Source organism: Tasmannia lanceolata, unplaced genomic scaffold, assembly GCF_043159265.1.
Source record: "Tasmannia lanceolata isolate RefF3 unplaced genomic scaffold, GAP_Taslan_0.1 ptg000003l, whole genome shotgun sequence".
Classification (NCBI taxonomy): domain Eukaryota; kingdom Viridiplantae; phylum Streptophyta; class Magnoliopsida; order Canellales; family Winteraceae; genus Tasmannia; species Tasmannia lanceolata.
Window position 1 is genome coordinate 46,104,611 of NW_027518680.1, and position 14,423 is coordinate 46,119,033.

Sequence of the window (14,423 nt, forward strand, 5' to 3'; positions counted from 1 at the left end):
ATTTTGGTTCAAATTTCATTTTTGGATTTTTTACAAATTTCCACTGAAATTAAAAAAATGTAAACCGAAATGTTATAATTTCCACCAAAATTTAAGAAATTTCCACCGAAATAGCCAAAATTTCAACTGAAATCGCTGAAATTGGCACCAAAATTTTAGACATTTCGGTCAAAATTAAAAAAATAAATGAAATCATAATCATATTTTTACATGATTTCGGCCGAACCGAATTTCGGTTTCGGTGGTGGCCAAAACTGACACCGAAACCGAAATTCAAAACCTTGGTCATAAATACACCAAATGGGTTGGCCAGGGAAAAAAGGGGACGGAAATATGACTTAACAAAACTTTTGGAAGTCATCAACAACAAGAAGGAATATATACTGTATCTTTCCGTGTAAGTCCCTCACTCTATCAACTTTTTAATACCCGTGAAAAAAGAATGGGAGTATATATACGGTATTCCTCCTCTTCAGTCTGTACGTTTTGAAAATAGGATCGAGATGGGGAGCGAGAACGAGCCAGCAAAGCTCCTCCTTCCGTACCTTCAGAGAGCCGATGAATTACAGAAACACGAGCCGCTCGTAGCCTATTACTGTAATCACCCTCCTTCAGAATTCCAAATTATTCAAAACCCTAACCCTAGCTTTCAACCCCACCTTCACTTTTCTTCTTTCACACCTTCCATAACTTTTCTTCTCCTTCTGCGCTTTTGATTTTATTGTTCATCTGCTGTAGTTCTTTTTTGTTTTCATTTTTATATTTTGTTTCCTTTTTAGGCCGATTATACGCAATGGAACGAGGGCTGATTATTCCTCAGAAGGAGCGCACGAAGACGACGAATTCACTCCTTATCTCGCTCATGAAGCAGCTTGAAAAGGTCCCAATTCTCAATTTCATATATATATTTTTTCTTTTTTTGGAATTGAATTTCATTTTTTTGGATTTTCTTCTTCTTTTTATTATTATTTGAAATTATGCTTCTAATGCAAAAATCTCTAGTGCAAATGGAGGGCAAAATTACCACTAGAACTGTTACTTCAATCTCTTATAACAACCCTTGTTAACACATGGAGGAGAGAAATTTGGTATTTTGGGCCTGCCCAGATGCCCAAATTGTAAAAAAAAGTAAAGAATCTACTATGGGCAATTCATCTTGTTCCATTATAACCGAGGCCACTACTTCTCTTCTATTACTACAGTTTTGAACTTTCAGCCAACACTTATTTTTGGCATTGACAATTCTCCATCAGTATTTTCTTAAAGGGAGGTTTTAAAGAGCTGATTTTTAAGTTATGGGTGTTCGAGTTGGAATTGGAATGTTGAATGAGATTGGGGTTGGCAGTTTGTTGATTTATCAACTTGTCATGACTTCCTGATGTTAGGATTGCAGCAATGGAGACAGGTGAAAGCATATTCAAGATATAAGGGTGAAGGCTCAACTGGAAGATGTTTTCTGCTGCAACATTGGGCAGTGCATTTGATTTTTTTTAATGGTAATGAATTTTGTTAGATAATGACATTATGTTGATAGGGAGCAATGACGGCGTCTTCTTCGGGGGGCTGTCGAGTGCAGGGAGCGCCGGAATGTTGTCAAGGTGCCACCTATAGTGGTGGTATCCCAGCCGGTTTAGGAGGAAGTGTTGTGGAGATCGAAGGTCCGGACGAAAACGAAATTTTAAGGGATGAAAGTAGGTGGGAAGTAGCTTGAGGAAGACGGGGGAGGAGATATGTAAGAGCTGCAAGCCTAATAAAAGATGGCAGAATGGGGGATTGGATATGTTCAAAATGTAGGTAGTTAACTTCAAAAAGGTTGGAATGTTGGAGATGCAAGAAGCTCTGGTCATCGTGTGAACAGAATATCCCTCTGGGAGGTCAGAGTAGGAGGATTCAACCAAACAGGGTCAAGCTTCGGAAGGAACCAATCTCCCGCCTCTAGCTCGAGACCACCACCAGGAAGGGTTGGAGGAACCATTTGCTGGAAATGCAGAAGAGCTTTCAGAGCTTCAGAAGGGTTGAAATCCAGGCGAGATTACCCTTCTTCTATCAATTCCAAATGCGAAGAGCGGCATCTGGGGAAAACTTGTTGCAAACTGGATGGAATCTCTTACGTCAACAGAGAGATGGCTTCACAGAGGAGGGTTTCAGGGAGACCATCTTTACCAACTTGACTTGAAAGAGGTTCTAATCATCCCTCTGAATGCAAATATGGATTAATTGAAACAAATATGGACATCTAGCGAGGGATCTCCGTTTGAGGAGTTATCACCTTCGTATATCAAATTTGCCTTCGCCATCATGGGCCCTGGCAACCTGGTGGGATATCAGCAAAGTTCCACCACATGCGTGGTGTGGGAGCAATTTCAGGAGGATCGGGTTCAAAGTTGGAACGGTGTTGGTGGTGGATTCATCGTGCATGGCGGGATACAGTTACGATAAAGGAGAGATCAACGGAGTTCCACACTTCCACCGCATGCGTGATGTGAGAGCAATTTTAGGAGGATTGGGTTCTAAGTTGGCAGGGTCTTGACGGCGGTTGCATCGTGCATGGAGGGATACATTTACGATAAAGGTACATTGCTGATACAGACTCCAGTTGTTCACTTAGTGTATCGGTGCCAAATTGCCAATGGTTGTAGATGGCTTTGTGTTCTGGGCGGAGGCGAGGCTTTCTCGTTCAATTGGAGAATGATCAACAATCAGCTTAGAAATTGATGCTGCTGGGGGTGGGGATACCTCCTCCGCAGGGAGGAGATGGTTTGGGGGCAGGGATTTCATGAGAGGTGGTGAGGAGAGAAGATTCTCGCCCAGTGGTGGAGTTCAATCGCTATAGACAGAGGAGCCCAACTAGACGGTCACCGAAGCTCAGGCAAACATTAGTGGGGAGGGCAGAGTTGTAAATTTTGAAATTCAAAATTTATTGTGCGCTGCTGTAGACTCATCGCATGCAGGGCAGGATCAAAGAAGGGCTGTGTCAGGATGGGGTCTTCGCCCCCGCGTAGGCGGCTGGACCCAGCGGAATAACTCTTTGCCTTTTTCTGTGGGGGATTTCCAAGAACCCATGGCCAAGCAGTAGGTTCGAGGGTGGTTTCAGTGTCTAGGGTTGATGATCGTAAAAGTTCGAAGCGGAGTGAAGGCTTTTACTCTCCCAGAGACTCGTTTCCATATTCAGGTACGCTATCCAGATTTCCAGCTAATGTACATGGTTTGCCCATCATCCCATGTGTTTGGCAGGATGCAGGATGCAGGATGCAGGGTCAGGACCTTAGCCGGTAGAGGATGAGACTCCCCCTCCTCCCTCCCCCGGGAGGGAGTTACCCATGATCCAAACCCTTTGGAAACCGACCTTGAGCAGTTTGAGGAAAGTCAATAAGTGTCTAAAGATCAGGAAGTTATCTCATGGTGACAAGCAAGGCTCTGGGGCTTTCTTATGTGGGCTTGGAGTCGAATTTGTGATGAATGTTCCACCTGCCAGAAATAAGGGACCAAAGTTACAAGATCAAGGAGAATGATCAGCGAGCTCGTCAGATTACAGTCTTTGATTAATTATGAAAGCACATAGGGCAGTAGATTAAGAGGCTGAGGAAGAGGTAGAACGGGTGGGATACAATCTTAGGGAGGGCGATCAAGTCAGATTGGTGTGTAATGGAGATCATGGTAAGGAATGTAAGAGGTCTGGGAAGACTTGATAAAAAATGCCCATATTAAGCAGCTGATGCGTAAGAATAAACAGTATATCCTGTGTCTGCAAGAGACTAAGATGAAATGCATGCATAGAACTGTTTTGAAAGCATTGGGTTGCCGGTCTTCTTGGGACTTCTCGACTATTGATGCAGTGGGCAACACTGGGCGAGTTTTAATGGCCTGGGATACAGTCGAAGTAGAGATGGTTGATAATTATATTGGGAGATTCTCCATATCTATTGTCATGAAGATATCCGACTACTTTTCCATGGGGCCTAAAGAGCAGATCTGCTACGTGATTGGTGGGAGTATTTTTTCTATATAGCTTCCTTCAAATTTAAAGCAGCTACATTCATCTCTTATTCATTTGGGGTCTCCATTTAAAAGAAAAAAGGGTATCCGACCAATCAAAGTGGATCTTTCCGGGTGTATACGGGCCAATCTCAAGAGCCGATAGGAGGTTGTTGTGGCAAGAACTTGACGAGATCAGGCTGCAATGGGCCTTTCCTTGGTGCATAGGAGGTGATTTCAATGTCATTAGATTGGTGGAGGAAAGAGCAGGTTGCAGCAGAACGACTCAATGCTTGGCTGCTTTTGCCGATTTCATAGGTAGACATGAGCTAGTGGATTTTCCGCTTAACGGGGTTTAATTCACTTGGGTGGGAAATGAGAATCGGTGTTGAATATATAGATTCCTTATTTGCCCTCGATGATTGTCTTCATTCTCAGATGTATAACGGAAGGGCGCTGCCTAATACGATCTCTAGATCACGTCCCCCTTTTACTCAACCCCAGGCTACAGTCTTGGGGTCATAACCCATTCCGTTTTTTAGTTAGTGTGCCTTCAGTCTCCCAAGATGGAGGAAAGGTTGCGAGGGTGGTGGAGCGAGGCCTCAGTTTCAGGTCCAGTAGATGTAAGAATAAGAAAAAAGCTACGCTATAAAAGGAAAGCTGAAGGAGTGGAATCAAAAGTTCAAGCGTGAGGGAGAGCAAAGAAAAAACAGGTTTCTCTGTTGGATCTAGGAAATCGCTATGGCAGATGAAGGTGGTCTCGATAGTCAAGAGGAGGTGGAGGAGATGGGTTTCTTGAAAGAGTAATTCAACCGGTTGGTGCTCCAAGAGGAAATTCTTTGGAGACAGAGATCTATAGCCCTATGGCTTAAGGAGTGAGATAAAAAAATTATGTACTTTCACGGAATAACAAGTGCTAGGAGGCGGGCTGATCGTATAAACTCATTGATGGTTGATGGGATACTTTGGGAGGAAAATGAAGTTATCATCAAGGAGATAGTGGATTTTTACTCGAGGCTATATTCATCATATCATGTAACCCGGCTAAAACTGGATGGGTTTCCTTTTGACAGGCTTGGGGAGAGAGACAATGCTTCTGGAAAACCCTTTTGAGGAGGAAGTGGTGAGATCGAGTCTCTGGGCTCTAGGTTAGGACAAAGCTCCTGGGCCTAACGAATGTTGCATCGCTTTCTTCCAAAACTGTTGGGATTTTGTGAAAGATGATGTCCAATTCTTTTCGGAATTCTATGAAGTCTTGGAGTTAGCCAGAGGAATTGGAGCCACATTCATAACACTTAACCCCAAGATAAAGGGTGCAGTGAGCCTTGGGGATTTTTGCACTATCAGTTAGTTGGATGCTTATACAAAATCCTGGTAAAAGTTTTGGTGGAGCGGTTAAAGGTGTTGCCAAAGATTAGGAAACGGATTCGGGAAACGAAACGTGAAACAGAAACGGGAAACGCATGAAAAAAAATATAGGGGAAATGAGAAATGAGAAAGTGATTTAAACGCATTAGAAGCGTTTTAGAAACAATAGAAAAAACACACATGAAACACAAGGAAAACACGAAATATGTGGTTTGGTAGATTTAAATTTTGTTAATTTCAAATTTCTATTTGAATTTTACTGGTTTTTATTTTTCTTACCATATATGCTATTGTTTTCTTTTTTATTATATATTCCACAATTTTTGATGTGTTTTTCCCAAAATGATTTTCGTAAGTTCCACGCATATTTCCTACACGTTCACATGCGTTTTCTACGAGTGTTGCATACGTTTATCATGCGTTTCACATATGATTTACATAAGTTATGTTTCCCATGCGTTTCGGAAACATTTCTCCAAATTTTTATCATATTTCGGAAACTTTTCCGAAACGCGGGAAATGCATTTTAGGGGAAACGAGTTTCCCACCCGCGAGAAACACTTTTCAGGGGAAACGGGTTTCCCACCTGCCCAAGGAGTTTCCGGCAACTACATATCAATCAATTAGTCGGCCTTCGTCCAAGGAATACAAATCCTAGAAATGTATTGATTGCAGGTGAGGTAGGAGATGTATATTGCCAAGCAAGGGGAGAAGGGTATCATTTGTAAGTTGGATATGAAGAAAGCTTCCGACTGGGTGGAATGGGACTGCCTTTTCTATTTATTGAGTAGAATGGGGTTTGGAGATAGGTGGTGTGCTTAGATTATGTCATGTGCGTCCTCAGCCTGGTTCTCTATCTTGGTCAATGGGCCGTCGAAAGGTTTCTTCAAATCTTCTAGAGGGTTGAAACAGGGGAATACTTTATCACCATTCCTATTTTTGATAGTAGCAGAGACCATCAACAGATTGATTGTGAAAAGGAAGGCCTAAGGGCTGATCGATGGCTTTAAGGTGGGATCCTCCAACGGAAGTGTCGCATCTTCAATTTGCAAATGACACGTAGCTGTTCAGTGCTCTAGAGGTGGATCATGCACTATTTTTTTTTTAATTATAATAAGTTGGTAAGTTTGAAGGCCATATTGAATTGCTGTTATGAGGTGGTGATGGGTCAGAGATCCAATATGAGGAAATCAACACTCCTTGGCATTAATATTCCAAACCACGATATTGAAGGAGTGGCCGGACTTCTTAGTTGCTCTGTAGATAGCTTCCCATCAAAATAACCTCAGTATTCTTATGTGCATAGGTCGGCTGAGGAAGAGGGAATGGGTCTCAATAGTGGAAAGAATGGAGAAGTGATTAGACACTTGGAAGGGGAATATGGTCTCTTTAGGTGGAAGAATAACTCTGATTAAAGTGGTCTTGGATAATTTACCATTTTATCAATTATCTATCTTCAAGTGCTCGATGAGTGTCATTAAGAGAATAAAGCAGATACAAAGAAGATTCCTTTGGGGAGGATCGAACGAGAAAAGAAAATTTCATTTGGTCGCTTGGAAGGAGGGATGGAGTCCCATTAAAGCCGAAGGTCTTGGGATCAGGAGCCTGAAGGAAATGAACAAGGCTCTGCTTGGGAAGCGGCCATGGCGGTTTAGGGGGCATAGGGATCACCTTTGGGCTAAAGTCGTTGCGAGCAAATATCGGGCTTTGCTTGGCCATTGGATTTCTGGTGATAATTATAGTCATAATGCCCTAACTATATGGAGAGAAATTCTCAGACAGAAGTATAAATTTATTGAGGGTGTACAAGGGGATAAATTATGTTCTGGCACGACATTTGGTGTAAAGATGCGCCCTTTAAGGTGGTTTTTCTAGCCTTATTCGTTGTGACCTCAGATTAGGATGTGTTTTTGAAGGACTACTTTGAGTGGGAGGGAAATATAATTTCTTGGAAACTTAATTTTAGGAGGAACTTTTTTGAGAGAGAAGTCGTTCACATAGTCAGATTGTTGGAGGTGGTTCAGTCTTGCTACATCAAGAGGAATGGGGAATATGGGGAAGATAAAAGGGTTTGGATCTGGTGATCCTCTTGGTCCTCAGCGTAAAATCATTCTACTGTCAGCTTTCTCCTTGCCTAGCATCTTCGCCTCTCATCATGATATGGGATGTACCTGCTCCGCCCAGCGTCCGGGCCTTTGGATGGACAACCTTCCATGACAAAATACTCACGGTGGACAATCTGCGTAATAGAAAAATGATAATCATTGATCGTTGTGCTTTATGAGTGTAGGTAGCTGAGTCAGTTGATCATATGCTTTTGCATGGGTTTTCGGTATATCATGGGTTTTCGCATCCAAGTTGGTTGAAATGTTGGATAACTGGTTCTATGAGCCATGGAGGAATGAAGGAAAAATTCTATGGCGGGTAGTTCTACTTGCCACCATTTGGTTTCTGTGGAAAGAAAGGGATGCCAAAGTGTTCAAGGGCCTTGTCAAGAGCTCTCATTTCATCGTTACCAAGGTGATATCTTTAACAATAGCCTGGGTGAACAGGTTCAGGCTCCTGGCAGTGTATGTATCCTGCCAGATCCGGGAAAACCGCAGTTGAATTTTGATGGGTGAAGCATGGGTAATGTTGGGCCAGCTGGAATGGGAGGCCTACTTAGAGATGATTTGGGGATAACTTTACTAGCCTACTCAGGTTCTTTAGGGATGGCTGACACTAACGAGGTAGAGGTCAAACCGGTTCTCCTGGTGCTGAAGCTTATCAAGACCATTTCCCTTGATCGCATAATAGTTGAGGGAGATTCACTAAACGTCATTATATGGATATGGGGGGCTTGTTCTCGTCCGTGGAGATTTGCACATTGGTTTGACGAAATTTATGATCGGGTTTCAGGATTGGCAATCTCTTATAATCATCTCAGAAGAGCTATAGAATCCACAAATTCTGATTCTGATAGTTATAGGCTTTCCATAGAAGGCGTTGCCAGAGATAGGCTAGAGTTATTTGATTTACTTCCCCCTCGAGGGTTTCATTGTTTTGTATTTTTCTGCTTCTCTTCTTGCATGTATTGACCATCTCGGTTGTTTTCTCTCATTTAATAAGTCTCCCATTATTTCAAAAAAGAGATTTTATTAGATAGGGAGAGAGCAGTGCATTTGATCTTATCTTATATACGAGAAATACAACATGTTAGATATCTGTCTCTTTTGGGTTTACATATTAATCTCCCAATTTAATTAGGTGGACCATCCTAACGCAGTAACTGTTGGGCAAAACACTACCTATCTATTATACGAGAAAGACAAAATATTCCATAGCTGTCTCTTTTGGGTTTACATATAATCTCCCAATTTAATTAGTTGGACCATCCTGACCCAATACCTGTTGGACAAAACACTACCTATCTTATATACGAGAAAAACAAAATTTTAGGTAGCGGTGTCTTTTGGGTTTACATATAATCTCCCAATTTAATTAGGTCGACCATCCTAACCCAATACCTGTTGTCTAAAACACTTTTCATGTACCCTTTTTTAAGATCCATCCCTAGGAGTATAATAATGATTTTAGCCACTTTTCCCTCACTCTTCCTCTCCCTCTCACTTCTCCACTCATTATCCCATATTCACATTATTTTAACTATATATTTATGCATAGGGATTTTCTAGCTTCCATCGCAGAATGCATTTCGCGGATGGGCTGTTGCATGTGAGAGCAGCCACACAGGCTCACTTTTCAGCAGATTTTGTCTTCATTCCCGAGGTCGCTGCTCTCACATGCAACAGCCCATCCGCGAAATGCCTTCTGCGATGGTTCCTAGCAAATCCTGCATACATTTAGGTGATCTTTTCTCACTTAAGTTCTATTACCTCATTCTCTTGTTTCATATAAACTTAAGATTTTGTGCATTTTTATCCATTTCCCAATTTTTCATTCGGCGTGGCAGATCTCTACGTTGACTTGGTGGAGTTGCTTGCCAAGATCTGTTGCTGATTTCCTAGTGAATGACCATGCTTTTAAATATTGTTTTTTATTCCATGCTCATGCCTTACATCCAAGTAGTTATTATCTATGGGTAATCAAGGTCGCACGTTTGATCCTAGCTTTAACCCATCACCTCCACCTCTGAAGTACTCCCACCCTTTCCATATATGTCTTAGACAAGTATATGTAATTATTATTACTGTTTTGTTTGACATTTCATTTTATTCTCTTGTATGAGATGTAATAGTGTTTTGCCCATTTTGGTGTTTCGTTTTGGAAAAGACGCTACAACCATATATGTTTTTTCTTAAATATTTAAAACTAAAAAAAATCAAAAATGAGAAAGAAAAAAAATATAAGCATTATGTCAACCAAATTTAACCAAAAGACACATTTTATTTCTTCAAGGGCAAATGATGAAAAAAATGCAATGTTTATTCGAAATTCTGAAAAAAGGGTAGCAATTTGTAAATTATAAAAAAAGGGTGTGAGGTGAGAGAAGATTTGCATGAAGACAAATATACCCTTATATTTGGTTTTTACCATTTACACTGTTTGTTTTTTCTTACTTTCGTTTTTAACATTTGACACTGTTTGTTTTTTTTACGTTTGTCTTCTCCGACGAGAGTTGTCACTGCCGGTGGAGAGACGACCTTTGTCACCGTCGTACGTCGGCGTGAATCTCGGTGACGCACGAGCTACTCGCCGGAAAGCTTCCCCTCTTGGCGGAAATCTGTTTCGTGCACTATTCGAAGGTAATTTTTCAACATTTTCATCTAGGGTTTTGTTAATTTGGGGTTTTTTTCGTCATGGGTTGGATCTCACATAGAAAGCTTCCCTTCTTGCCGGAAATCTGTTTCGTGCACTATTCCAAGGTAATTTTTAAACATTTTCATCTACTGTTTAGTTAATTTGGGGTTTGTTTCGTCATGGGTTGGATCTCACATACCAGGAACTAAGTTTGTTGGTATGTGAAGCTCTTTTAAGTACCTCTTTGGTAGTTTGTGAGAGGAATTTGCATGAGTATGTAGTTTTGAAGCCTTTGAAATGCTTTGCAAGGGGTTTCATTTGTATGGATTTAGAGAATTTTGGGTTTTAATGGGCTGGAACCATTAATTGTTAGAAAGAAAATATTTTGATATAGGGTTTATAGGTTTTCAATGGTTGGGATTTGATTTTGTGTTTGAAAGGGTTTCGTTGAGGGCTTGAAATGGGAATAATGAGTAGGAAAATCAGAGGAGATCTAAATCCCAAGGGGCATTGCCAATCTTCCGCCATTTTTCCTTCGCTAACGATTTGGGAGTATTTTTGAGAAGCAATTGCATTTTGAATCTGTCTCCTTGTATGTTCCTTCTCTTTTGCTGAATGAACTCAATACTAGTTATCTACAAAGCACGTACATGCAAATACATAGATATGTATGTGTATTAGGAATTTAGGAGTAATATTTCAGAGAATGTTGTTTCTTGATATGAATGGGTTCTGGTTTTTCTATTATTTATACCCAGTTGCTATATGATCTTCTGTAACTTGGGATGGTTTAAGGTTCTCTACAGAAGCACATACATGCAAAAAATAAAATTGCTTTTAGAGTTTCATATTGGAAATGTTTTTTTTTTTGGGCAAATGATGAAGAAAATGCAAAGATTATGCTAAATTGTTAATAAAGGGTAGATATTTAAAAATTATTAAAAAATGGCTGTCAGGTGAGAGAGTATCAGTTTTATGACAAATATACCCTCACTTTCATTCATTTTCCCACCATTTCTTAAGCTCTTTTTCTTTCTTCTTCCTCACCTTACCCAGGGAATGTAAAATATACAGAGCCATTCCCATCCTTTGGAAGGTCTAATCCCCACGTTTTTCTTGTTTCTTCCTCTCCTCACCCAGCCAAGCTGAAAAATACCAGTGCAGCCATTGTCATCCTTTGGAAGCTCTAGTCCCCACGTTTTTCTTTCTTCTTCCTCATTTTTCAGAGAATCGTGTAAGAGGTAATTTGCAGAAGAAATGGCTATCGGGTAAGTAATCTCACATACCCATTTCGTATTATATTTTTTTTTTCCTTTTAAGGTTGGTCGATTGTCTAGCTGCTGAAATCGATGATCGAGATACATTTAAACTAATTAAAAAAATAGATTTTGATTTTTCCGGTTCTTCCAGTATGTGAATTGCTTCTGTTTGGTACACAAGAATTTCAGTTCTTTCAGTAATGATAATAGATCTTTGATGGTCATATGTTCCTTTACAGCCGTTGGAATACATCGAGTATGTGCTGGTTTAGTATTAATTTGTAGAATCTTCCCCCTTTTCATGCATTCTTTTGGGCTTGCCTCATAGTATTTAAATTTTGTTTGATTAATCTCATTCTTATATTTTTCATGTATTTGTCACAAATTCATGTTTTTCTTTAGCTATCATTGGACTGCATTATGAGAGTGGGGTCTTGAGTTCATTGGTGGAAGAGATTTTAATCTCTTTTCTTTTTCTTTATTTTTTTGAAACTAAGCCTTTTCTTTTTAAAAAATTCTTTTTTCTGTGTTTCAGGATTTAGAGGAGGAAATAACTGTCATGTCTTATTGGCCCAAAAGAATTATGATATTCCTTCGTTTGATAGCTTTACCAGTGATTTTATTAGATGTTTCATAGTTAGTACTAATATAATTGATAGTTGTGTGCTTGAGTATATGATCCAGGTCTCTTTGATTCGGTAGAGCATCAAAGAATGGAATGATTCAACAGTTACCCTTATCACGTATAGATCCCATCATATCAATGCTGATATACTTGATAGTTGTGTGCTGAAGTCATGTGTGCCAATTTGTTTGGTTGTTGCCGTCATTCCTTGAAGGTGTTTATTGTAATTTGTTAGAGAAATCCATCTATCTATTGTGTTAGCAAATGTGGGGATGCTTTCGTCATATTAAGTATTGTGAATGAGGTGGGATCCACAATTGGATGATCAGGATCAGATCAGGATCAAAGATCATATCATCCATACAGTTGTTATACTAAGAATAGGGGAAGAAGAGATATAGAATGCCTTACCATTCATTTAGATAGTATTGGAAGGAAAGATGAAGAGGTGGGTCTGTTCTGCAGCTTCTCGTAGCATTGTTTTCGAATTTCTGTTCATAGTGCTTAATTGAATATGGGATTATACATATTAATTGAACAGGGAGTTTGGACTTTAATCTGATTTTTTTGCAAATAACAGTTATTATAGTTTTAGAAACAATATAGTTATTGCCTTCCAAAAAGGATTTATTGTCCCATTTACAAATAAGAACTAATTTTGGTGGCAGCCAAAGAGGTCCATGGAGTATGTTCATCATCTTCTTGTGCCTGATTGGATGATCTTAACCATCCAATCAATTGCCTACGAATGAACAGTAATAGAAATTTGATAAGTTTTGATCCATATTCAACAACTCAAATGCATTTAATCAAATAGTTTGAATTTTCCATTATATGTGATTTTGGGGCCTTGGAGGATCAGAGACGTACTCTGCCCGATGGGTGGTATGAAATGATCTACACTAGAGCTCGATATGCACTACATATGCACACCATTGTAACTTAATGAGGTTGCTGCTCAATCGATCTTTCCTCTTTAACCTTTAAACCTAGAAAAACTCTTCTTTCATATTAGTAAATGCATAGGAAAGGTCATGTTATTTAATATTCAAAAAAAAGAAGGAAAAGAATAGGCTGATTGAAGGAAACGATTATGGATCACTATCACCGGCTTGAATTTTAGATCCAATCATATTTTCCCCATAATTCCATTTTTTATGATTATTTATGCGTGGTTATTTTCTTATTGTTCTATTAGGCTCAACATACAAAATTTCACATATGGCAGTGAAAAGTAGTTGAAGCTGTGTGATCTTTTGTATAAGATTTTGAGGATGTTGCCCATTGACCCAACAAAGAGGAACTCTTTCCAGCGCTGCATATGCAATGGGGACCTGGTTCTCGTGTATGAGAGGCATGACATCATGAAGGCCATCAAAGTATGTGAAGGTTCAGAGCTCCAGAATTGATTTGGTGTCTTTAGGCATTCTGATTGGGTTGGGAGGCCTTTTGGATCCAAGGTGCTGAGCAATAAGGGGGGATTTGTTTATATGTTTCCTCCTACTCCTAGTTGTGGACTCTGGTTCTAAGCCATAGGACCCAGATTTTATATATTGCGAATTTTAGCTTTGTGATTTCATACTTGGAAGTTATCCCTGGCTGTCTGGTTCTTGAGTCGGGCACTGGAAGTGGTTCTCTAACAACCTCTCTTGCAAGGGCTGTTGCTCCTGTTGGCCATATCTATACATTTGACTTTCACGAACAGAGGGCTGCCTTAACCAGGTAATCCATTGACTCACTGGATGACATTGATAGAATAATGTTGCTGTCTTGTGAGACATTCGATATGCCAGTTTCTAATATGTATGTTTGTTTTTCTTATTCCCTGTTGGAAATATAAAGGATAGTCTTTGTTATTTATAGATCTTTGTTTTTCAGTAAGAGTTGAGGATAAAATGGAGGGAAAGAAGAGGGAATTTGTGGTTCATTTGGCGGGAATTGGAGGCGAGAAGACAGGAGCTGCGAGAGCCATTGAAAACTTTGCCTTTTCCCTTTTTTCCTGCTTCGGAGAAGACGAATGAATTGGGTAGTAAATGGAAGCGAATCTTTTCAAAGGAGATTATGTTTGGACCCCGTTGTTTTATGCAGGGCACCCCCCTCCTTCCTGTATTTGACTACTTTGTAAGGTAAATAAATGAGAAAATCATACATGTGCATAAGTTGGTGCTTGGTGGTTGTCAGCTATCCCTGCTCACTGTGACATTCCGTTTTTGGAATCTATAAGCGCTATTGAAGAGTGAACAACTCACTGGCCGAGTCATCGAGTCAATGAGCATTTGGACCTTTTAATTACTAGCATGTTTCATTGGATTTAGTATTGCCCAAAAAAGCCTATCGGTTCTTATATTTAGCTGTTTATGAATGCTAACCCAGTCATGATGTGAGTTTGGACCGTTTGGTAATTGGTTGAATAGTGCCCCAAGTTAATCGTTAACTTGAACGACTCGACTAGGTTT

The 14,423-nt window shown here is 40.0% G+C and overlaps 1 protein-coding gene and 1 long non-coding RNA gene across 3 annotated transcripts in view; both read left to right on the plus strand.

Annotated features, from left to right (window-relative positions):
- The first annotated feature begins 437 nt into the window (after positions 1-437).
- LOC143854973 (protein HOMOLOG OF MAMMALIAN LYST-INTERACTING PROTEIN 5-like) overlaps positions 438-14,423 on the plus strand; it is a 58,276-nt gene continuing 44,290 nt past the window's right edge. The window contains exons 1-2 of one of the 2 annotated variants that reach the window (XM_077365125.1): positions 438-597; positions 780-880. In XM_077365125.1, the coding sequence (XP_077221240.1) occupies positions 504-597; positions 780-880 (195 nt within the window). In that variant the 5' untranslated portion in view covers positions 438-503. The remainder of the gene's footprint in view (positions 598-779; positions 881-14,423) is intronic. The other variant, XM_077365133.1, reaches the window with a different exon arrangement.
- LOC143854987 (uncharacterized) lies at positions 889-13,677 on the plus strand. The gene is made up of 3 exons (XR_013237648.1): positions 889-10,088; positions 11,224-11,351; positions 13,166-13,677. It is a non-coding gene; the product is annotated as an uncharacterized LOC143854987 (long non-coding RNA).